The 26,160-nt window shown below is 36.5% G+C and overlaps 1 protein-coding gene across 5 annotated transcripts in view; it reads right to left on the bottom strand.

Moving 5' to 3' along the window:
- Positions 1 to 26,160, bottom strand: part of THSD7A (thrombospondin type 1 domain containing 7A) — a 676,621-nt gene that overhangs the window by 409,298 nt on the left and 241,163 nt on the right. For 2 of the 5 annotated variants that reach the window (XM_070615793.1, XM_070615794.1), the window contains one exon: positions 2,141 to 2,651. The exons of 1 other annotated variant lie outside the window; for it this stretch is intronic. In XM_070615793.1, the coding sequence (XP_070471894.1) occupies positions 2,141 to 2,309 (169 nt within the window). In that variant the 5' untranslated portion in view covers positions 2,310 to 2,651. Of the gene's footprint in view, positions 1 to 2,140; positions 2,794 to 26,160 lie in introns of those variants that run through there. 2 more of the 5 variants (XM_070615796.1, XM_070615792.1) reach the window with 1 other exon arrangement.

Below are 26,160 nucleotides of genomic sequence, written 5' to 3' on the forward strand. Positions count from 1 at the left end.
CCAAGACCAAGCTTATCCCCCTGGAATAGACATCCTGGACTGTCTGAGCCTTTATTTTCTTCAAGTGGGGAACACATGATTCTGTCATCTCTATATTTTCATTTACAGTGTAACCCTTTCCTTTAAATATTCCCTAGTTCCCCTGATACCTACTCTCAATTCCTTTTGCGATATAGTAAAGTCTCCTTTCCCTCTGGAAATAAATAAAGAGGTCATTATTTTGCTCTCTAGTTTAATTCACTTTTTTTTCACCAAACTGAGGATCACTATAAAAGAGACCATTATAATCCTCATCATACTAGCTTATATTTGTACGTGCACATAACTTTGAAGTTTACAGATTACTTTCTCATAGCTCATTCATTCGATCTTCATAACACTATCAACAGTCAGAATAAGGTATCACCACATTTATATGCAACTGAGAAAACTATGGGTCAAAAGTTAAGCGAACTGCCAACATTCCCATAGGCAGCAAGAGCTGGAACGGGCACTGGAACCAAGGTCTCCACATCCTTGCTCCTGGGAGTTTTCCACTATTTTAAACTGTTTATTGGCTTGTGTTCCCACCATGACATTTATGTTGACATATATTGGCACCTCAGATGCTGCACAGTGAATGGTGCCTAGACTCTTCTTCAATCTGAATTACTGCTTGGCTTTTTATTACTTTAACTGTACAAATTTCAACCAGGCAAGTTCTATTTTGTCTAACACTTACTTACCTGAGAAGTTCTTTCCAAGCATCCAAATAATACCATTTAATGGTAAATTATAGTTTGATTAGTGTTTATTGTTATGACTGAGCTTTTGCAAAGTAAAACCGTGGCTTTAGCTAAATTACAGAAGATCTTCAACTCCTTGTTTTAAATTAATTTGATTTCATCTGTGTCTACTCATCAACTGATCTGTAAATTGCAGATGTTAGCAATCACTAACACTAACGTCCAAATAGCTTTTCCAAACATGTGTGTGTTATTTCATGCAACATTCTGAGGCAAATTATGTACCTTGGCTTTAAATAAATTTCTGTTCGATCTCCTCATTAAGTTACTGGATTGATACAACTTCCTTAAAAATTCAGGTTATCAGTGTAATTGTAGAGTCGACTGATCTGTCTGTGCAGCAGGGGGCTACAAGACAGGTGAAGCCGGGAAAGAGACCCACTCTCCGTAACTTGTTTGCGATTCCATGACCAATATGTACTTTCCCTCCTTTCTACTGCATCCTTATCTTAATGTAGGCATTGCCAAGAAACTCTCAATTTATCCCTGGCTCTAAGCAATAGGAATAATGATTCCCACTTTATTGCTATAAACATGTGAAGTTTCAAGTCCGCTGAAGATTTCCCAGTGTCCTTCAGAGGAGAAAGGCCGCTGGAGAGGGGGTGGCAATTCCTCACTTGGTATTGTTTGCCTGCCTGTCACTGCCCCACTAGGACCTCTAGTCAGCACTTTGCCAGGAGGCTCTAAGGGACAATTAGCGGCTGCTTTTGTTGGTTGGTTGAAAACAAAGCAAGGCAGGAAAAGTTTAATCTCAAACATCCTTAAAAATTGTACACTTCAAAAAATCCCGCAATTCACTCATTAAGAATTGAGCTTTACACAGTCTCAGGGAGCTCACTGGAGCTCCATTTGCCTTGAACTGTTAGAACTGCCCTCACTTGGCTTATTTCCACGTGTCCCACATACCACAAAGCTATACTTAACAAATTCAACTCTCTAGGCATATATACCACGGCACTGAGCAAATTGCCTAAAGACAAAATAAAGACCGGTGCTAAACTGTTTGCCTGTTCTCTGCTAGAAATATATTTAAGAAACTCCTAGTTCAATGAGAATCCAGAGGTTAAAAATATTGCACTTCACTATGAAAGTGCAGTTGGTTGTCCTCATTAACTACAGAACCGCGAGAGAAATATCATTCCAGTGACTCATAAAGTCTCTTAGTTGTTATGTTTTTCTTTCCCAAAAGCATCGAACATGACCTCATTTGCTTCCTAGGAATCATACTTTTTACCTTAGGACCCCAACACACCCGGACCATCAAGAAGCACAGGGGTCCCTCCTGAAGTCCAGCAGCTTAGCAGCGTGGACCTAGATGTGAAGATGAGAAGAAGGGGGAACTCCGTCCCACTTACCGGTCTTCCACAGATAGAGGGTGGGGGCCTCAGCCTCGCCTGGAGCCGCAGCCCCGCAGGCGCCCGGGCGCAGCAGCAGCGGCAGCAGCGGCAGCAGCTGCAGGACGCCCCTGCGCGGCCCCGCAGCCCCTGGGCTCCCGGACGCCGAGCGCCTCGCTTGCAGCCCCATGCCGCCCGCAGCCGCTCCAGGGTCCAGATCCGGAACGCGGTCGACAGGGAATTTTTCTTCGCCCTCGGAACGTCTTCCCAAGGAGTTCAGAAAGCAAAGCTCTTCCCTGCTATTGTTCGTTTCAGATGAAAAGAAGGGAAAGCGCGTTTAACACCAGGGAACAATAGCGTCCGCGGTGGCCGTGGCTGCCGCCGCTGCCGCCGCTGGCGGAGATGCTGCTGCGGCTGCCATTCCGCGCAGAGTGGCAGGTCCTAGCGGCGAGGGAGGCAGCCGTCCGCAGGGGGCCCCAGCTGACTGAGCAGGTCCTCGAGGTCTGGGAGGCAGCGCAGCCCCCGCCGCCAGCTGGAGAGAGAGGAGCGGGGCGTGAGCCAAATGAGCGAGAGGGGGCTGGAGGCGGGGGAGGCGAGAGCGCGAGGGCGAGAAAGGAAGCGAGCGAAGGGGAGAGGGGGCACGCAGCTCCAACATACCCGCCCAAAGAACTCCCGTGCACATGGTGCGATGAAATATGTTTGGAAGGATACACCAATAAAAAGAATCATCACCCGACAGGCTTCAGCATGACAAATAACAGGCATTGAAATTCACCGTCACCCAAGGAGTCAAATGCTAGATCTAGTGGCATGTTATTCTTAGTGGACATTTACACAAAGCATCGGTGTTTATAATTTATTTTTAAGCGGTGACTTCTGAATTACTTTATGTGGGAGCAGTACGTATTTATGATGAGATGTGAAAAACATAGTTAAACCGCAGAGATGTTTACTTGCTGTTGAAATGCACTTAAACACTTTTTTAAATGTTTTTAAACTTAATCTATTCTCAATAAAAATATGAACAATATCGATCTACTGTGACAAAAGCACATTGTCTTTTAATAACCCTTAAAACTGCATTACTATTTAGTATTCACAATGCTATCTAGTTACATGAATAAAATTTTACAAAAACTAATAAAATTATTTCAGATATGAAGTATATAAAAATGCTATCCCTTTATTTATTCTCTCATCAAAAATATGCCACCTTTAAGCATTCACACAACAGTGAGTAAAATTAAAGGGAAAACTGCTTCCATTATTTGGATATCTCCTAATTAGTAAATTCTCCACTTAAAAATCTCTGGCACTAATTTCTCCACTCTTCCTGTAGAAAAATGCCTTTCATAATCTAAATAACCGACTGGGTTTGGGTCTTTAGTTCTTTGTGTTTTCACTTTCTTAAACCAGTAGCAACAGAGGAATGTGTGTGAAGTCAGATAATGCTTTGCCCTTTCTCTCTTTCCCCCAATAATAACCTTTTATTCATTCATTTCCTAGTAAAGCTAAAATAATATCAAGGCATGTAGCCAAGTGAAAACTCAGCAAACAGAAAGCCAAAGAAAACTATTCTTATCCGGTCAGTTTATTTGGCCAAATAAAATAAAATGTAAAAAGCAGGAAAACTACTCTTTGTGAATTTACTCCATCAACACAGCCAACCCAAGAGTTCGAAATGAAGCAGCTACTGTTTCTGAAGGAGGAAACCTTCCGTAAAGCTCTCTTGGGACGCCTGTCATTTTGCGGATCATTCCAGACACAGCCCTTCTGCATGCATTAGATTAAAAGCAGGTTTGATCAAATAATTCCCAGGTCCTGCCTGTTTAAGTATTCTGACATCAGAGGAAATTAGCAACGTTGAAGGTTGCAAATTCTGTCTTTGTTTACTTTCCACTCTGTTAGGCCTCTAAGAGGGAATTAAAAGCTCAGAGAGCCCTAGCTCTGTGAGTCTGTGATTAGGAGAGATAAGCTAGAGTGGATTACTATTTCTTCAGGGGTGAAAAATAGGCAACAATCAAAAGATTATAGGTTGATAAGGGATACAAAGGAAGCCCAATCCTACCTAATGTATGGCTCCCTGAAGGAGCACTTGTTTCAGCAGTTACACCAAAGAAGAAAATAGGACCAGCTGGGGCTTCCTTGGTTCTGTCCTCTTAGAGAAAACTCTACAAAACCGCTCTACAATGGCAGTGTTTTCCTATCCTGTTTCTTTTTGTTTCGCAGCTAGTGGTAGGGCCCCAAACCCTGAAATCCTCTAACTCTGGCACAAGGAGGATTTCTAACTGGAAGGACTCTGTTAATATCAGCCCATTCTAAGCATTCTTGGGAAGTCCGAATCAATTCACCAAGTAGAAATTCATTAACAGAAGACCGAGAATCTAAGGAGTCAAGTTAGTACAATTTAACGTGCAATCACTTAGCCCTTGGAAAAGCCATCAGGTGCTATACTTAATAGCTTAATGTCAAAAGAAAATGTAAGATTCTGATCTTTCCATTTATCCATGGTTTTATAGTAATTACTCAAATGGTCAAGAGTTTAAACATTATAGCTACCACTTCAAGCATTATACGTGAGCCAGGGACAACTTCTAAGTCAAAATTTGTTGCCATTTAAAATACACAACTAGAGTAAATGTTCTGCAGCAGTGTTTGAAAATAAGCAGCAACTGGTTTCCGTCTTTTAATTTCAGTTGATACAAGGCTTAAGGGTCACATGCAAACACATACACACACACAGTTAGTAAAGACATCTCTGGACAAGGTTACAGAAATGAAGTCATAGAAACATTTGTCTCCACCACTGCCACATATCTGTTCTATAACAATGTCATTATCGCACTTGAGGACAAAAATGTATGGGTCTCTGAGGAGACAGAAGTGATATATATATTCAGATACATGTTCCTTTGTGAAAGCTACAGTGTCCAATTAGATAAATCCTATCAATAAAACTGATAAACGGCAAGAGATAGCATGACATAGCAATCTTTGTTTTCTAGAATATGATATAAATAATACACAAATGTTTAATGACATGATGTCAAAATTTAGTCATGAGAAGTCTCAAGGATGCAGATTAAATTGACCATCTGTACAGCCTGCCATGAAGCAAATCGTTTATCATTTTTCATGAAGAACTGTTCAAGTATTAATGAGCCAGGGCTATAAAAGTTTTCCAAACCAATGGATGAAAAATGCAGAGCATATTTTTTCAATATTTAGAAATGAGACAGTTCTGAACCTATCACCTCTCATGTGGTGTCCTTTCATCTGTTTTTATTATTTTTGCTATCATTTCCAAACTCCAGAGAGTGAGGGGGTGTAGAAGTCTACACGTGTTTTCTGTTTTATTAGAATATAATCATATAAAGATACTTCATGACCCTCATGAGCTATAAGGTATATGGACAGTGACTTTTAGTGATTAGTACCAGCATTTAAAATTAATCATGAAAAATTCAGTTACTTAACAGAAACAACTTTCAATATCATCAGTTTTTATGACTAAAAACAATAAGTAAATGAAGGAATATACGCGAAGTTATTCATTGATAGAGTGTTATACAGGGAAGTATCTAAGAATGTCCATTTTGAAATAAAACCTTTATATAATTTTCTCTACATAAATACATCTTGCCTTATAAAAAAAAAAAAAATCACCCAAAGGAATTCTGTTTGTGCGGCCTCTAGGTGTCATACTTGACCAAGATTTGCGGTAGACAAAATTTATTTTGGGCTTCTTTCTATTCCTCTCTTCTTGCCACACCCACCAAATTATTAAAAGATAAAACATTTCCCTTTGTATCTTTGTAAGAAGTAGCCACATATTTTACTTTTTTTCCCAATTCTAATTCTAATATTCACCTTCTATTTTCCTTCCAATTCCTTTTTCTTTATAACTACTTTGTTTTGTTGGTTGGTTGGTTATGATTAGTTCTCTGGTTTGTAGTTATGTATGGTGAGGGGAGGACAGATTCTAAATTTCAAATAGTTTTACAGAAAGAAAATTAATCCTATGGTTTCTCCATTGTACTCAATACTAAACCTGCTTGGAAACGATAACAATTTGCTACAAAGCATTAGCTATAAGAATTAGCTAGAATGTACCAGTAGGAGCCAGGAGAGTATTCACAGGACTCCTTGTTTTGAGTATCAGGTGAAAATGTACAATATTTTGCTTCAGATCCTTCTAGGGTTTTGGGAATGGCTCACTGTGAGTCTTACAATAAGGATCCCATCCTAGGTGGTAAGTGAGGCATCAATAGTCCCTGACACAAGGTAGTACCCCAATTGTTAAAAAAATTCCCCAGTGGTGACTTGGGAGAATTTTTCTGTAGAGAACACCTGGCTGATGCAATGATTCAGGCATTTGAAAAATACAGAGGAACAATGCCCTTTTCAAAGGGCAGTAGAATTGACTAGTAATCACTAGTTGTGTCAGGTTCCTACAGAGGAATAATTAAAAGGTACGGACCTTTAACAAACAACTGAAAACTAAATATGATGGCCAAGAGTCCTTAAAAAGAGACCCCTGTCTCCTGCATTGCAGGAGAAAAAAGCTGAAGATCAAACTGTAAACTGAATAGTTAAGAGCTGACAACTACAAAGATGATTGAATGAACAACCGAGGCGAGTTTGTTAACTAAGAGCAGGGTTCCGCTGGGGAAAACCTGGAACCTGACATGTAGGACAAGTTCATCTGCGTGGATGCCCCAAAGTCTTTGGTTCCCCAGATTCCTCTGAACTCTCAAAGCCTTCGGAGCCAGCCCACCCCTCCCTATATAAGAGCTGGCATACCTTCTTCCCTGCAAGGCCTGCCCCACCTCCTCTGCTGGTGTGCAGGCTGGTAACTAGGATTAAGTTGTAGCATTAATTCAGTCTAGGATATGCTGGGCCTTTAAGAGATTAAAAGGACCACGCAACAAAGAAACTGCAAGAATTAGCTAGGATGTATTGTTAGGAGCCAGGAGAGTATTCACAGGGCCAGATTTTGAGAGTATTTGATTAGGGGCCAGTATATAAAACAGGATAAGAGAGAGTTTATTAACTTGGGGAACACTCCAAGGACACGGAATTCAACACTCTGCCAAGGACTGAAAGGGATGCACAAACTGATGATTCCTAGAAGCCTGCAGAGACACTGATGGAATCTGAAATGCCTAAATTTGGCCTAAATCTTGCTAAGGCAGACAGGGAAGGAAGGGACATGCTGGAATAAATACATTACGTAAGGAAAAGGAAGCCCCAAGAAAGGATCATGCTCCTTCAAGGGGATACACAGAGAGCATACCAATCACCAAGGCCTTCAGGAATGTACTGGTGAGAGGGACACGAGCATCATTAAGTTCCGTGGTGGCTCTTTGCATGCCACCAGTAGGAGAAATAGTCACATAGGTTTAAATCTCTGATCCATGTGAGTTAATTTTTGTGCCTGGTATGAAGTAAGATTCTAAATTATTTTGCACATGGATATCCAATTGTCCCAGCACCATTTAAAAGACTTATTTTTCTCATTGAATTGTCTCAGCACTTTTTTATCAAAAATCAATTGACCATAAATGGAGTGGTTTCTGTTCCACTGATATATATGCTTACCTTTATGCTCATAGCACACTATCTTAATTACTGTATCTTACACTAAGTTTGGAAATCCAATAACACAAGACTTCCAACTTTTTTCTTTCTCAAAAGTGTTCTGGCTTTTCAAGGTGCTTTGCATATCCATCTTTATTTTAGGATCAACTTCTCAATTTCTACAAATTGCCAGCTGAGATTTAGATAGAGATTGCGATGAATCTTTAGATCAATTTGAGGTGAATTCCCATCTTAACAACACTGAGTTTTACAATTCGTGAACACAGAATGTCTCTCCATTTATTTAGATTTTCATAAATCATTTTCATGAGTATTTTGTACTGTTCAGTGCACAGATTGCACTTATTTTGTTAAATTTATACCTAAGTGTTTTGTTTTTGATGTTCTTGTGAATAGAATTGTTTTCTGAATTTCATTTTGGATTATTGCTAAGATGTAGGAATCAAGTTGATTTTTACATATTAACTTTGTATCCTCCAATCATGCTTAACTCATCTTTTAGTTCTAAGAGATATTTTTGGAATTTCAGATTTTTCAATATACAAAATTGCCAGCTGCAGACCTTTTTATTCCCTCCTTTTCTATCTAAAAGCCTTTATTATTATTACAATTAATGTTATAATTATTATTTTGTCTATTACACTGGCTAAAACTTCCAGCACAATGTTAAATAGAAGTGGAGAGTGTTGGTATCCTGGCTTTGTGCCTGACCGTAGGGAGAAAATATTCAGTCTTTCACTATTTCGTGTGACGTTAGCTGTAGATTTTTCATAGATGCCATTTCTATTCCTAGATTGGAAAAGTTCCATTAAATTCTTAGATTGTTGAAAATTTTTATCATGAATGGGTGTTAGATTTTATCAAATGACTTTTCTGCATCCTTTAACTGTTTCATATCCTTTAATTGATCACTATAATGTATTAATTTTCAGATGTTAAATCAACCTTGCATTCCTGGGATAAATTGCACTTGGTCATGGTTTATAATCCTTTATCTACACTACTGAATTCAATTTTCATATTTGGTTTAAGTTTTCCATCTATATTCATTAGGAATATTGGTCTTCCATTTGTTTAGTTTTCGTTGTTGCTGTTACTTGTGATGTTTTTATGTGGTTTTGGTATCAGGATAATACACTGTAGAGGCCTCAGAGAATGAGTTGGTATATGTTCCCTCCTCTCTTATTTTCAGAGTTTGTGAAGGATTGCATGATTTCTCCTTTAAATATATAGAATGCTCTACTGACACCATCTGGGCCTAGACATTTCCCTTATGGAAAGATTTCTAATCGCTATTTCAATTTCTTTACTTGTTATAAATCTACCCAGGTTTTCAATTTCTTCTTCCATATGGTTTGGAAACTGTGTTCTAGGAATTTATCCATGACATCTAAGTTGTCAAATTTGTTGGCAAAAGTGCGTTCATAATATTCAGTCAAAATTCTTTAAATTTATATAAGGTTGGTAGTGATTTCTCCTCTCTCATTCCAGATTCATGCCTATTTTCTTTTTTCCTGGCAAGTCTAGCTAAGGGTTTGTCTTTTTTTTTTTTAACCTTTTCACAGAACAAACTTCTGGTTTCTCCAGTTTTCTTTATTGATTTCCTGGTTTTTAATTCATTAATTTACACTCTGATTTTAGAATATCCTTCCCTCTGCTTGCTTTAGGTTTAGTGGCTCTTTTTTTCTCCAGTTTCTTAAAGTGGAAACATAGGTTACTGAGGCGTTAGGTTGCTTAGGTCCTTGCTAGGTTATTCACTTACCTAGTTACTTAGGCTGGGTTTTTTGGTTTTTTTTTTTTTGAGGAAGATTAGTCCTGAGCTAACATCTGCCTCCAATCCTCCTCTTTTTGGCTGAGGAAGACTGGCCCTGAGATAACATCCGTGCCCATCTTCCACTACTTTATATGTGGGACGCCTACCACAGCATGGCTTGCCAACCGGTGCATAGGTCCACATCTGGGATCTGAACCGGTGAACCCCAGGCTGCCGAAGTGGTACGTGCGAACTTAACCACTGCACCACTGGGCCAGCCCTGGCCTTTCATATTTTTTGACATAGGCTTTAAAGTGAAAATTTTCCTCCTGATCAGTGCTTATCATTACATACGTTTTGATATGTTGTTTTATTTTCATTCAGCTCAAAATATACTTTTAATTTCCCTTTTGATTTATTTCTTGATCTATGGGTTATTTTGAAATTGTTTAATTTCCAAATATTTGAGAGTTTTCCAGATCTATTTCTGGTGTGAAGGTCTAGTTTATGTGTGGTAATAAGATATATTTTACATGATTTCAGGTTTTATACATTTATTGAGCTTTGTTTTGTGATCCAGCTTATGGTCTATACTGAAGAATGTTTCATGCATACTCGGAAACTGTATTCTTCAGGCATTGGGGGTAGAGTATTCTATAAAATTCAAATTGGTCAATAGTGTTGATCAAATATTCTATATCCTGGCTGATTTTCTGTCTAGTTGTTTTACCAATTATTGAGAATGGATTATCAAAAGCTCCAAATAGTGTTGTTGAATTGTCTATTTTTCATTTAGTTTTGCCAGTTTTTATGCCATGTATCTGGGAACTCTGTTGTTAGGTGTGCACACATATATTGTTTGTTATATTTTCCTGATGTACTGACCGTTTTATCATTAAGACATGTCCTTCATTGTCTCTACCAATTTTTTCTTGTGGTGAAGTCTATTTTTTCTGATAATATAGCTAATCTAGCTCTCTTATGGCTGCTGCTCACATAGCACGTACTTTTTCCATCCTTTAACTTTCCACCCACTTGTGTATTTGAATCTAATGAATATCTCTTGTAGACAGCATATAATTGAATTTGATTTTTATCCAGTCCAATAATCTCTGCCTTTATATTGGGGTTTTTACTTTATTCACATTTAATGTAATTACCTATACGGTTGTATTTACATCTATCATTTTGCTATTTATTCTCAATTTGCCATATCTTTTTTTAATAACAGCTTTATTGAGATATAATTCACATACCATAAGAGGCACCCATTTCAAGTATACAATTCACTGATTTATACAATTGTACAACTATAATCACCATGTAATTTTAGAACATTTTTATTAAACCAAAAAGAAATCCCAAACCCATTAGAAGTTATGTCCATTCTCCCTTTCCACCATACTCTGACGATCACTAATTTACTCTATGGATTGACCTATTCTGAACATTTTATGTAAATGGAATTGTACAATATGTAGCCTTTTGTGAATGGCTTCTTTCATGTAGCATTAGTTTTCAAGGTTCATTCACGGTATCTCATTAATCAGTACTTTATATTTTGTTGCCAGCCCTGGTGGCCTAGTGGTTAAGATTCTGTATGCTCACCACTGTGGCTCAGATTTGTTTCCCATTCAGAGAACCACACCACCCATCTGTCGGTTGTCACACTGTGGCAGTTGTGTGTTGCTGAAAGTATACCACCAGTATTTCAAATACCAGCAGGATCACACATGGTGGACAATTTTCAGCAGAGCTTCTAGACTAAGACAGATTAGGAAGAAGGACTTGACCACCCACTTCCAAAACAAATGTCCATGAAAACCCTATGAACAGCAGCAGAGTGTTGTCTGATATAGTGCTGGAAGGTAAGAGGATGGTGCAAAAAGACCCCACAGGGTTCTGCTCTGCTATACACAGGGTTGCTAGGAGTCAGAATCAACTTGATGGCACTAACAAAATATTTTGTTGTATGTATATCCTACATTTTCTTTAACCTTCAATCAGTTGATCAACATTTGAGTGGTTTCCACTTTTTGACTATTATAAATAGCACTGCTATGAACACTTATGTACATATCATCTTCTTTTCCTTCTTGTTTCACTTTTATGCCTCCTTTTGCATTTTTTAGCTTATCATTTTAACTCCTCTGGATTTTTTAAAATAATTTTTTGAGTTAATTTTATAGTGGCTATCCTAAGGACTACAATATCTATCTCAGATTTTCCCAATATACTTTAGAATATTATTTCCCATAAAATGTAGAATCTTTTTTTCCAATATATCTCTTTTTCTCCCCCTCCCATGTGATCTATACATGTTATAAACCCAATAGAACAGTGTTATAAATCCTGCTGTATAAAATCTCATATATTTTGGAGAGGTTAGGAATATGAGTAAATAAATTTATAGACTCTTTCATATTTAGTCATGTTTACCATTTCTCAAACTCTTTGTTTCTTCATGTGGGTTGGAGTTACTGTCTGGTTTCATTTTTTTTTTTTTTTCAGCCTGATGGACTTCTATTAATACTTCTTGTAAGGCAGGCCTGTTAGCAACTAATCCTCTCAGACTTTGTTTATCTGTCAATGTATTTATTTCATAATCATTTGAAGGATAGTTTTGCTGGATAGAGATTTCTTGACATAAAATTTTGTTTTCTTTCAACTCTTTGAATATGATACTCCAATGTCCTCTGGAAACCACTGTTCCTGATGAGGAGTTAGCTGTTAGTCTTACTGTGATTCACTCGTTCTTGATGAATCTTTTTTCTCTTGATGCTTTATAATATTTTCTGATTGTATTGGATGTAGATCTTTTATTCTACTCAGTGTTTGCTGAGGTTATTAAATGTTTAATTTTTCTCAGCAAATTTGGGAAGTTTTTGAGCACTCTTTCTTCAAATATATTTTTTTCTGCTCCCTTTCATCATTTCCTTTTGAGATTTCCATGACCTATTTGCTGGCATGCTTGATGTCGGCTCATGGGTCTGTGAGGCTCTGCCTGTTTTATCTGTTTTTCTCTATGTTCATCAGATTAGATAATTTCTATTGATATATGTTCAAGGTTACTGATTCAATTGTTCTGCTCTCCAGGGACCTAGGGTACTTCCATCTTTTGACTTGATAGCTCAACATGTGGCCTACATGGCTGCCTCTGAAGGAAAGGAGAGGCTAAGAGAGTTCTAGAGTTCTATGAGATGTTTACATTATTTCTCTCTACATACCATTAAACAAAATGATACCATATAACCACAATCTAGTTGCAGGGGAAGCTGGGAAATTTGTCTCCCTGTATGAAGAAGATGAAAAAAAGGAAATGGATTTAATAAATATATAGCAATATCTCTGCCATAGACTCCTACATTCAGGCAACTGTGTCAGCCAAAATGTTTGTGATTTTTCTTTGCTTACCTGGATGCCATAATCCTCTACATGTTTTCAAGTCAAATTGTTGGGCACATAGATAGGCAATAGTGGATTAATAATCATTGCAACGTAAAATTGAAGTCTATTTTCTAGAGAGCTGACAGTGATTAAGCTGGCAATGATAGACCTCTCTTAGGGTTTAACTCTGATCAAATAAGAAAGAATTCACAATGGAGGCAGGCTGGGAGTGATTACTTCATAATGGGTAACATGATGGGTTGAACATAAGAGTTCTCCGTGCTTCATTCCCAAGTCCCACTAAAACATCAACAGAAGAATTTAAAATGTATAAAGATATAAGATCAAATAAAACAGGAAAGGGGAAAACATGTGTCTTTGATAAAAGAAATGAATAGGTAGTGGTTTCCTATGTTGCATTACCCCTTCAGCTCTTTATTTGGACAAGTTTTTATAATAGGCTATAGACTTCACTTCATAACCCCTTGAGTATCATTCACATAAACTATAATGTGAATAGCTCTCTCTGGGTTGTACAACATGACAGCCCTTTTTATTTTATTTTATTTTTGAGGAAGATTAGCCCTGATCTAACTACTGTCAATCCTCCTCTTTTTGCTGAGGAAGACTGGCCCTGAGCTAACATCTATGCCCATCTCCCTCTACTTTATACGTGGGATGCCTACCACAGCATGGCTTTTACCAAGTGGTGCCATGTCCACACCCGGAATCCGAACCAGTGAACCCCGGGCCACCAAGAAGTGGAACGTGCACACTTTAACTGCTGCGCCACCCGGCCAGCCCCCTTGACAGCCATTCTTCACCTCACTTTCAGAATATGAGATTTCTGACCCTTCCTGGTAATTTTTTTTTGCTTTTTGATATATTTAGATCTCAGCTTCTTCCATTCTGCTGAGTTATTTTAAAAGTTTTCTCCTGTTTTAATTTTTATCTAAATTTTTTTGACACCACTCAGTTTGTATTATCTCCTCTCCTGTTCTATTTGGCCTTATGTGTTTATACATTTTAAATTCTGCTGTTGATGTTTTAGTGGGGTTTGAGGGTGAAGTAGAGAGAACTCTTATGTTCAATCCATCATGTTTAATTGGGAGTCAATATTTTATTTTTCATTCTTATCTTTTTTTTTTTTTAAAGATTGGCACCTGGGCTAACAGCTGTTGCCAATCTTCCTTTTTTTTTTTTTAAGGATTGGCACCTGGGCTAACAACTGTTGCCAATCTTTTTTTTTTTATTTGCTTTATCTCCCCAAACCCCCCCTGTATACAGTTGTATATCTCAGTTGCATGTCCTTCTAGTTGTGGGATGTGGGACGCCGCCTCAATGTGGCCTGATGAGCGGTGCCATGACCGCGCCCAGGATCTGAACCCTGGGCCGCCGCAGCGGAGCACGCAAACTTAACCACTCGGCCATGAAGCCGGCCCCATATCTTTTTCTAATAAACTATATAAAGAAAACTTTAATATTTAATTGATAGGTGTTCATTAGTTTCACGTTAAATGTCAGTTAAACCTTTCACAACAGATGAAATAAGTGGGAAGATACTATTATGTGGCAACAGAAGAAGACTAACACATAGAGGTTTAACAACTTTCCCATGTAGTCAGTGATGAGTTTGAAAGCAGTTCACATTGTATTGCCCAAATTAGAGACAGCTTTCTGAAAATCAGTGACTCTAGAGAATGCCTGCATGGAAAACACAGACAGAAATACTTGTCTAATTTGAATTTATTTAGAGTAGTATAAAGTCCATAAAAGATGCATGATAAGAACCTGTGAAAAGAGAGAAATAATTTGAATAAATAATTCACATGCCTAAAATTTAAAAAGAACTGTTTTTTTTTTTTTAATTTAGTAATTAGGAAGGGAGACAAACATTGTGCCCAAATATTCTAGGACCAGATATGCAGGATGAATTCAAGGACAATACTTTGCTAAGAATGAATTCATCTTGGCATACAGGATTACCCATAAATGAACTAAAAAACTGAAGCTTGTCCTTGAGATACAATTTATTAAATGAGTTACATTTCTTTAGAAAAATTAATAATTTTTTATAGTCTTGCTACTAATATTTTAAGTTGATACATCTTTCTTTGCTAAGATAGGTGGCCTTTCTTTATACTTCTGCTTAGTAGGTGGTGAAAAAAGACCAGCTGTTCATCTTATCTTGGAATTCACAAGTGTAAGATGCATTCATTCTTACGTCTCATACACCATGCATTATAATGCAATAAGAAAATGACTGAATTCACCATTTGGCAATGAAAATCAAGCTTAGTGTAAGATGAAGATATGACACTGAGAAAAAAAGCAAATGTCAGTAAATTAGCTCCATCCATGGTACTACCCTGTGGTGACAGCAGACGTCACTACCAATTTTCTCAAGCTGCTAGAACACGTCTGTAACTGAAAACAGTATAAAAAGCTTTCTAATTAATTGCTACTGGCAGATCTGCTACAACCAAAAGTTTTCCCCTAGAGATACAGATGCTAACCTGTCTCAGCATGTGACAATTGCATCCTTTTGCAAATTGCAAAGAAAATATTTTTCTTTCATTTGCTAATAGGTGACACAAAATGTTGCAGTAGATCCCAGAAGATGATAAAGAAAAATAAAAGTATTTTTAAGTCTTTTCCTTTCTAAGTTGAATAATGGGTTGAGAGCTGCCAAGTTTTGGCTGAACAATAGCTCACCATCCAGTTTTACTCAGTTGAAAAGAGATGAACATAAGCAGCTAAACTGGCATGTGAATAAAAAGTTCTTCAAAACTATATTAGCAAGCAGGACTATTTAATCCACAACACACTCCACTTACCAAACTGTTGCAAGCATGCAACATAAGAGGGTTGAGAGTGTGGACAGAATGCTCTTACAAACCCTTGTGTCTCTAAATCAAAAGTGATAGAAACAGCATTTTGCAACTGTTTGAATATTCTGAAATTGTTACATTTTTAGTCCAAATTAAAAATAGGAGTATAATCTTGATTTAAGAGCAACCCTATCAAAGTCATTTAAGCTAAATATGTATATCTAAGTTCTTCCCAGTGCTTGCTGAATCATGACCCAGATGTGGTTGTGGAAAAGTTCATGGTACCCACTTATTTTATCACAATCCTTATGTGATCTCCACTATGTCCCCCAAACGAAATCTGTGATGAAAATTCGCCCATTCATTCAACCAATGGGAAAACATTGATTAAGCGCCTCCTTTGTGCCAAGCACTGTGTCAAGCTCTGGAGATAACAGCGATTTACACATCACGCATCACTCACTGAGCCTTTGCTTATGCACAGCACAGAGCTTGGAACTTGTGCATACTAGCCAAACTGCCATGTTCCTCGACTCCAGGACAGCACAATACATACGACTGGCATTATGGAAACAAAAGTAAAAAGTAATATGAAGAAAGAACACAGAATCAAGAGAAAAGTTTATTAGTATATTAATACCCAGGGTATTGTGTTGGCATGTAAATAACAGCAGGCATTACCCTTTGCAGAGTAAACTGCTCTAGACACGCAGCCCCCATGGCATGTAATGAGCAGAACCTTCATGCTCTCTGTGTTGTCAATGCTGATGTGTGAATCCTGCTGTTTTCACATTCTTGCCAGTGAGATGACTGCACTTTCTCAGCAGCTGAAAGGGAAGCTTGCTCTGGTTTCTCTCATAACAAGCAAGGGACAAAAACCTATAATCCATCTCACCCCATGTAACTTGAAGGGTAGTGTTGGTGGGGGCAGGAAATATCACTGTCAATGGTTAGTGTGGAAGGAAACAAACACCAAACAATAAAGAAAATATTAACTCAATGAGTTTAAATGGCAAGAGATTTCTCTTTACCAAAATGGAACACACACCCAGACCCAATCAGATTTCAGCAGCTCAGTATGCAATTATGGGGACTACTAATGGTTTATGTGTTCTCAGAAAAAACAGGTTTCACAGAAAAAGACAGAACAAGTAGAGATTTTTAAGTGGGTAATGTGTCGCTGATATTAGCACAGATGGTATTTTTTTTAATGAATAGGAGCACTAATATATTTTGTTATTTCAGATCACACAAGTACAGAGGAGTGCCAATGCTAGTCTATTTTTAATAACTATTTTATTATTATTATTATTGAGAAAGATTAGCCTTGAGCTAACATCTGCCACCAATCCTCCTCTTTTTGCTGAGGAAGACTGGCCCTGAGTTAACACCTGTGCCCATCTTCCTCTACTTTATATGTGGGACACCTGCCACTGCATGGCTTGACAAGCGGTACGTAGGTCCACACCAAGGATCTGAACTGGTGAACCCCTGGCCGCCAAAGCAGAGCACAAGAACTTAACCACTGCACCACTGGGCCAGCCCTAATAACTATTTTCTTAATATACTCTCATGAAATTCTTACAAGCGTATATGTTCATCTCTGACATAATATGGACTATTTCCTTAGTTTTCCATGAAATTAAAAAAGCTTTTGCATTATGTTGCTTCATATTGGACTGTTAGCCACCATATTCTTCAGTCATTAAAAAGAAGAGTCTTAACCACACGATAAATAAACCTAATGCAATAAACTCTAAGCAATAAGTAATTAAAATAAATAGTAAACATTTGCTTTACAGCATGTTTTTCTCTCTAAATTATGATTTTTGTAACATTTCTTTAAATGGCTTTCACTTTTATTGCATTGCAAAAGTAAGATCATATTCTTTGTATGCACTTCATTATCTCATTTGATTGAGTTTTAATTCCTGCAACATACAGCAAAGGCTGATGTGCCTTTTACAATTTGAAACAGTGGTTGCACGCTGAGAATAATTAGCTTCACTAAGGCAGAACAAATGATTTCTTTGCAAAACACCAAGTCTGTGTTTCAACAAAGATAATTGCAGAATACCCAAGTTATCTTGGGCCTTCCAGTATAGTGGTTACTTTGAGTTTAACTAACATTTTGTAATCTTAATTCCTTAATAACTGTAGTGACCCAGGGATTATCATAAAGAATATTGCTTTCGAAATCTGGAGGTAGTGAGAATTTCTTTTTCATTGGTTCATTTGATTTGTCAAGTTTCCATTAAAATATTTATTTTACATAGATATTTTACCAAATATTGTTTCTAATCATAACTTAAACAAAATAATTTCACTGTTGGCTATGGCTACGAGGATGGTAGTGGGCTAGACTTCCTGCCCAATTCACTCTGAAATTTTGAAGATCTTTTATTAATCCAAGAGAGAAACATTTATAAGAAGCCACATTAGATTTTTCCACATTTATTTTTAGTGAAATATTATGAATATGGTAATTAAATTCCACAAATCAATTTGAACTAGAGTCACTTAGTGATAGCAACAAGAGAGATGATTGTAATTTCTTATAATTAAGGGGCTAATCTTTTTGAAACCAGTAAAATCCGCACTAAAAGTTTCATTCAATTGTTTATATTTTAGTTAAGATTCTTGTTGAGTTAATGATTATTGCAGCACCTTGAGTGGAAGCATTAATCAGAGTTCATTGTGCAGCAAAAAGGCCATGAGTGCATACTGCTCTGAAATGAAATCACAAGGGCACAGTGCTCTGAAACAAAACCTTATTTTCATATCCCTACATGGATGCAGGAAACTTAAGTTGTGTCAGGATTACACAGAGCCATCTAGTATCTCACGGTTCTAGATACCAACGGTTTGACAAGTCTAATTCCATGCACGACTCCTTCCACTGCTCCAACCTTGCTACAAACAAATTCATCCTCAAAAATGTCTCTGGAATAATCAGGCAAATACAGGCTTTAAACATTTTAAACTTTATGGTCACATATACTCTACGGCTCCACTGCCAGACAGACAATGAAGCCATTATCAAATTAAGTTTCATTCTGTATCTATAATTTCAATCCAGAATGTTAACATGCTTTTGTTATTTATTAGATTGAGATAGGAGGAATGCTTTTAAAATCTAAGAAATTATCCTTTGTCCCTCACTTTAAGACTACTGAATTACCAAAAAGTCTAGTACTTTTTGGAAAGTGAGTTTTATCTTCAAAATTGTAATTCTGAGCACAATTTCAAAACACAAACTGACCTTGTTGTACAGATGCTCCTAATATATCTACACATTGTTAATGTAGATACCAGCCCAGTTGGCAAATGCAATGAAAGTTAATTAGTTGAAGATTATTGAAACAGTACAAAAGAAAGAATTTAACAAAACAAACCTGAATTCAAAGAGTATGGAAATTGAAGAGTATTAAATAGTTTGCCAAAGAACATTGCCTTATATTTATTCAACTTTCTATAGAGACTGTTTACCTAATAATGTGTGTTCTTTATATCCCTAAGCATCCACAGAGGTTTACAAATTAATTTTTTTTAATGTAGTCTTTTTTCTTAAAGATTGGCACCTGAGCTAACATCTGTTGCCAATTGGTTTTTCTTCTTCTTCTTCTCCCTGAAGCCCCCCAGTACTTAGTTGTATATTCTAGCTGTCAATCTTCTGGCTCTGCCATGTGAGAGGCCGCCTCAGCATGGCCTGACGAGCTGTGCTAGATCCGTGCCCAGGATGCCAACTGGCGAAACCCCAGCCCTCCGAAGTGGAGGGTACAAACTCAATGACCACGGGGCCGGCCCCTCCAAATTAATTTTCTCAGTAAATGACTTTGATTAGGGTCAAGGTGTTATATCTTGGAATATTAGATTTAGAGACAGAACTATAAAACTCATTTTCTCCTAGTAACAGCTTTCAAGCAAAGCCATTTTCCTTTCTGCTTGGCAAGCACGCAACTTTAACATTTTTTTTTTTCTTTTACTAAATTCCATCTCTGCCTTGTATTGGTTAGATCAAGTTCAAAGGTATATTTACTTCATTTAGTACATGTGAATTCAAAAGAGGTTTAAAAAATAGGAAGTGTTCATGAAAATGTGACCCCATTACAGTAAGAGTTAATTTTTGTTGTAAATCAAGTTTAGCTGCCTTAGCAACCGTTTCATTTCAAAAGCTCAAAGTTAATCAAACTCTATTAAGAGCATATAACTGGAAAACCATGGCAATTTACTAAGAATATCATGATGCTGAAAGAGTTTAATTATTAGTTTAGAATCAGTGACATCAGTAACAAATTATTAAGGTTTCATATAAAAGATTGATGGCTACTGTTCAGAAGTACTTAAGTGACAATAAAGGAGGATTGTTTATTCATATGTAGTAAGAGAAGATTGAGCTGGTTGCGCATTGACGAAAGGATAAAGTAGAATAAGAAATAATTATTATTTTATCCTCTATAAAGGCATAATATCACCAAGTTCATTTACTTTTTTATGTACTAGTTGGGGTATCTTATCTTTCTACTATTTGAAATTAAAGAAACCAGTTTATAACTATATAAATCACACCCCCCTCCATTCAATTTGACTCACAGAAGTAAATTTTGTTTTAAATAAAACAATACAGACAAATCATACTAACTGAGAAAAACAGCCTGATGTGAGGCTGGATGGATGAGGGGTGGGGATAGAAAAGAGCATCTTTGCTTTGAGACAATCTGTATTCTTTCATCATCTTCCCTAAATTTATTTAAAATTTAATAAAATTAACATACAGTTATTAATATGTAATTTGGAGTTGCATTCTTTTTCTTGTTTAATTAAAGCTAGCACAATACGAAGATATAGCAATTAAGATATGACCAAAAAAAAAATTGCAGGCTAATTTAAATAAGAAATATTGATGCAAAATTTTGAAATATAATATTGGCAAATTGAGTTACTTGGTAGAGCAATAAAATACCACAATAATATTATTTAGATAAATGCCCAGAAGGCACAGTTGGGATTTATGTTATATATGTCCCCATATTCATAGGGAGAAACAGACACATTTTGTGATCATAATATCCCAGAAAGAAATTTCATAAAACTTATGAAACAAGTAAGAATTGGTCAGTATTTTCATAATGATAAAGGGTGCATGACTCCTACCACAAAGCAATTATATTCCTCATAAAGCATTTAAATAAACTCACTAGTGAACAAGATATAAATGCCACTATTGCCACTAAAGTTTTATATTATTCTAATAGTATAAGAAAATATAATTAGACAAAAGAAGCAAAATAGACAACTATTAGAAAAAGCAGTAAAAATTATCAGTAACTAAAAAGTACAATAATATATATATCTGAGAAACCCAAAGATATCAATAAAAAACCCCTAAATGAAGGAGAATTCAGAAAATTAGGGGCTGGCCTGGTGGCGCAGCAGTTAAGTTTGCATGTTCCGCTTCTCGTTAGCCCTGGGTTCACCAGTTCGGATCCCAGGTGTGGACACGGCTCGGCTTAGCAAAAGCCATGCTGTGGTAGGCATCCCACATATAAAACAGAGGAAGATGGGCTCGGATGTTAGCTCAGGGCCAGTCTTCCTCAGCAAAAAGAGGAAGATTGGCAGTAGTTAGCTCAGGGGTAATCTTCCTCAAAAAAGAAGAAAGAAAATTAAATGTTTAATACATAAAATGATCATTAATTTTCTGAAAACTGAGAATCATCAGTTATAAAATGTTAAAGGGATTCCCATTTATAAATGTTAAATGAGATAAGCTAAAAGAACTTAAGAATTAATAAGAGATATATAAGACGTATATAAAAAGAAAAATTGAATTTTCCTAAGAGAGCTTTCCTAAATAAAGAAAAAACCTTACCAATTTAAATATACACAGGTAATTTTTCCCTAAATTATTTCATATGTTCATTAATCCACTTTATACACATATCATTTTCCTTACATTAATCCATATGATTAAGTGATAGTAGAATGTGTTGTAGGACATTCCAAACCAGACAAAGGGATCCTAGCATTTATATGGAAATTCATAGCATGAAATAGTCACCATAATAAGAAGGAAATCTGGTTCTATGAGAGAAACTTACCATTTTAAAACAACATGGGAGTGGCACAACTGGAGATGTGCAAAAGTGTGATCACTAGATAGAAGTTTTGGAACAAATAAAAGTTTATGTGATAGTTCAGAATGTGATTAAAGGGGCATTCCATCAGGAAGAAACCATGAAGAAACAGGAAACATTGTTTGGACACTGCTAGCCATCTGGAAGTCAGGAATCATGAATCTCTCCTCACACTTTAAAACAAATTACAGATGAACCAAAGACATAATCATGAATAAAAACGAAATTGCAAAATACTAAAATAAAACGTGGGAGAATATTTTTACAAACTTGGGGTGAAAAGGCCTTTCTAAGAAAGTCAAAAACTCAGAAGCGATAGAGAAGCCATATGGCTTCATCATAGTTAATTGTCCCATAGAGCAAATAAAGTAAAATAACCCACCTAAAACAAGATCACATGACAAAGGAATACTGGAAAAAACTTTTGCTATGCTTTCCTTCATTTTTTTAACATGTAAAATCTCTAACAAATTAAGAGAAAATGTTTAATAATACTATAAGAAAGCGGACTGTGTCTTTTTTCTTTTTTTTGAGGAAGATCAGCCCTGAGCCAACATCTGCTGCCAATCCTCCTGTTTTTGCTGAGGAAGACTGGCCCTGAGCTAACATCCATGCCCATCTTCCTCTACTTTATATGTGGGACGCCTGCCACAGCATAGATTGGTAAGCAGTGTGTCTGGGTCCACACCTGGGACCCAAACCAGTGAACCCAGGGCCCGCCAAAGTGGAATGTGTGAACTGAACCACTGTGCCACTGGGCCGGCCCCTGGACAAAGTTTATTGATAGGCAGTTTCATGGAAAGTAATATGCAATTGGCCAAGAGATAGGAAAAATGTTCAACCTTATAATTAAAAAAAATACAATTTAAAATAGCAATGAGAAGCCACTTTTTTACCAATTATATTAAACAAAATTAAAACTTTTAAAACTTTAAAAGTTTTTAAAAACTTTTAAAAACATCTAATAGACGACCCACATTTTGTCTGCCCAACAATCCTTCTGGTGAAGAAGCATCATCCTCCCATTCTTTAGTAATCTCGTCTATTCCATATTTTCCATGAGAAAGTTAACTGCCCCTGTCTTCCCCCAGTTCCAGGGGCAGCTACCTGGTGCTCTAAGTGATGCTGCAGACAAGCCTGCTCTCTTACACTCTCTGTGTAACATCCTGGTTAGGTACAACCTCCTCGCACTTTGTCAATATTCATCAAAATTACAAGGGCAATATATCCTTTCTATCAAACTTTTCAGAGATTTAGCCTAAATACAGAAGACATATAAGATGTAAGATATAGGAAACACTTCCTTTTTACTTTTGTCCTTCAATGATATTTGAATTTTATTTCAAAATAACTACTATTCATATGACAAAAAATGTTATTTAAGAAAAGAAAAATATATAAAACCAAATCAGTAATAGAATTAAAAATTCATATTGGAGCAACAGGTAGAATTAAAAATGCACAAAATTAGTGGTCTAGAGGACAAATAATAGAAACAGACAGAGAATGCCATAAGAAAGGTCCTAACTGAGATCCTATGACCAAAGCGATGGTAAGTATGGTGGCTCGATGGGAGAGCACCAGTATAGCTTTCGCGAAGAGGAAGCACAGATAACCCGAACAAAAGAAACAATCACATTTAGAAAAGAAGAAGGAAAAAATCTCCCAAAAATTGAAGAAAGGAGTCTTCATTTTGAAAGTCTTATTGTAACTTCTCCATAATAATTAGTGAGATGAGGTCCACTCATAGAAATAATAAAAATACTGTGAGATTAAGAAGAAAAAAAAGCAAAACCTCTCAGTCTTTGACTATTGAATTAAAGAAAAATTTATTTTCACATATTTGAATACCATCATTTAAAGTGTAGACGTTAACCACAATTGAACCTCCTACCCTATATATAGAAAATGTTTTGGATTTCCAGCAATATATTCCTGTATACTACTACTATTCTCCTACTCTACAGGAAACTGGAAGTTACTCTCATGAGAAATTAAACCAGAGAGATGTGGGAACACCAGGCAAAGTTGTGTGTGGTGCTGAGAAACTCCACTGAAATGGGGAAGATAAATAAATAGCTGTGAACTGAATTGAAAACCTTCAAGCCCCCCTTCATGCAGCTCTCAGAATGCAAGAAAGAGGGTATGCAGTCATTCTCCAAGAAGGAAACTTGAGGCTATCTCTCTGAGAAATGCCATCAGTCTCAAAGAAAAGAACAATAGATACTCATATTTTCAATGAACAACAGCTATAAAGTGCTGATAGCATGTCTAATTTGATTTTTAGTACTTCCGTCTTAAATGTCAACAGATAATTCATGGAAAAGCCTCTAAAATGAAAGACATACGCTAAAACATATGTACCAATAATAAAAAAAGAAGGGAACAGATAAAATGAGGGAGTAGAAGAAAATGAAATCAGAAAACAGAACCAAGATACTATAAAACAAGAAGAATCAGAGCATGAGAAATAACACTTCAAACTTAAGAATATAGCACTAGAAATAAAAAATAAAACAAAAGTTTTACCAGGTAAAGTTGAGGAAATCTCCCAAAAAGTAGAAATAAAATGAAAATGAAAGGTTTAGTTTCTAATTGACACTTTACTATGTTGGATAGTCCTTAAAGTCCAAGAAATTGTGAAGAGTTTTACCAAGTACAGAAGTCCTCAAAAACTCTCAAAATGAAAAAGAATCAATGAAAACACAAATTTTGAATGCTTGTTTTAATCATTTTTCTCAGTTTTATTGAGATATAATTGACATATAACATTGCATTAGTTTTAAGTGTACAACACGATGATTTGATATATATATTGAAAACACAATTTCTGAAAAGAGAGAATGGAAATGATGAGGTTGAAGAAATACGCAGGCATCAAATTTTGTAGGATATTTTTCTCCTTCAAAGAAAATAGTAAGTGTTGTGAAAATTGAACTCTATTTTTGATGGAAAATTTTACCGAAGCATCATACATTTTCTCAATAAACTTTTAAAGAAAATTTAGCTTTTCATGTGGTAAGATTCTGTGACTCTTTGTTTAGGTTCTTGTTTATTCAACATAGCAGCCAAAGTTGTCTTCTCCTCTAAACTTTCTTCTTCAAGGAATGGGTGGTATTAGGCTCTGAAACGTTTCACAAGATTAAACTCCGCACTTTATGACAGGTACTCCCTGTTCCAAAGCATGTGAATACACACAAAAAAACCACGAAGTCGGAGTATGTACTTTTTGGAGATTTTCTATTCACACGTTAAATTCTAATGCCTTAGCAGCCTTAAATCACAAGCTACCAGCCTACCAAAAAGTGGGAGAAATGAAGAACTTACCAGTCAACAAACATAAATCATCCCTTGATTGTGGTCTCCATACTAATAGACTCTGAGGCAAAGGAGTGCACCACAGACAAACACAGCAACTTGTCATTCAGAATTCCTTGTAGTCACTAATTAGGTAAACCTAACTCAACATGCAGTTGAAGAATGCTGACACTGAAACATCAAGTTTCAGAGGTAAAATCTGAGACATCCTGGCATTACATATTGCCTAAGGCAAAAGCTGAATGAGTAGTAAGTCTGGGGTTAGTATTTGGTCTTTTCCTTTTGCAAGATTGTCTTCTTGTCTAGGAGCTAAGCAAATCAACTAGTGAATTTTTAGACCTGAAAATGGTATACAACAAAAAATGTTATATGCCCTGTGGACTTCTGAAATCTTGGTTTGCCATATTTTGTTTTTGGACAGCATCTTGAGATGCACTACATTTTTACAACTTTAAGAATACTTCTGGTATTGGTATCACAAAGGAATTTTCATTCTAAAAGATGAAAAACTATATTTCTTCACATTATAATTATGTAAGGAAGAGGAGACAAGTGTTTCTTTTTCAATCAATATTTCTTGATTTCATTTCAAACAATATTTTCTGTGAAGTACAGTTACCTATATAATTTTAAGTATCTCCATCTCCTGCCTTTTCATTTTGGTTTTACCTGTTCTTATTCCCTTCAAAAGATGAAACAAAATACATACTTTATTACCAAATACTGATACAGCCTTTGGTAAACGGGAGAATAGCGATTTGTAAGGCCGATAAAATTTAGTTCATGCTGGTTAGACAACACAGCATGAACTGGCTTGTCTGAAGCAGGTTTTTGCCTAAGGGTTGCTTTGAAAGCAGTTTCACGAGCTCTTGGGATATTTCCTGGTTATATTCTGGAATGGGACTAGGCCCAATGGTTCACTCACACATGCACTCATGCATGGATTTAGAAACCCAGCATGTTTCTAAATATTCAGAGGGAATGTTTGGCAGCACCGTTACTTTTATAACAGTAACA

The sequence above is a fragment of the Equus przewalskii genome, chromosome 4 (genome assembly GCF_037783145.1).
Source record: "Equus przewalskii isolate Varuska chromosome 4, EquPr2, whole genome shotgun sequence".
Classification (NCBI taxonomy): domain Eukaryota; kingdom Metazoa; phylum Chordata; class Mammalia; order Perissodactyla; family Equidae; genus Equus; species Equus przewalskii.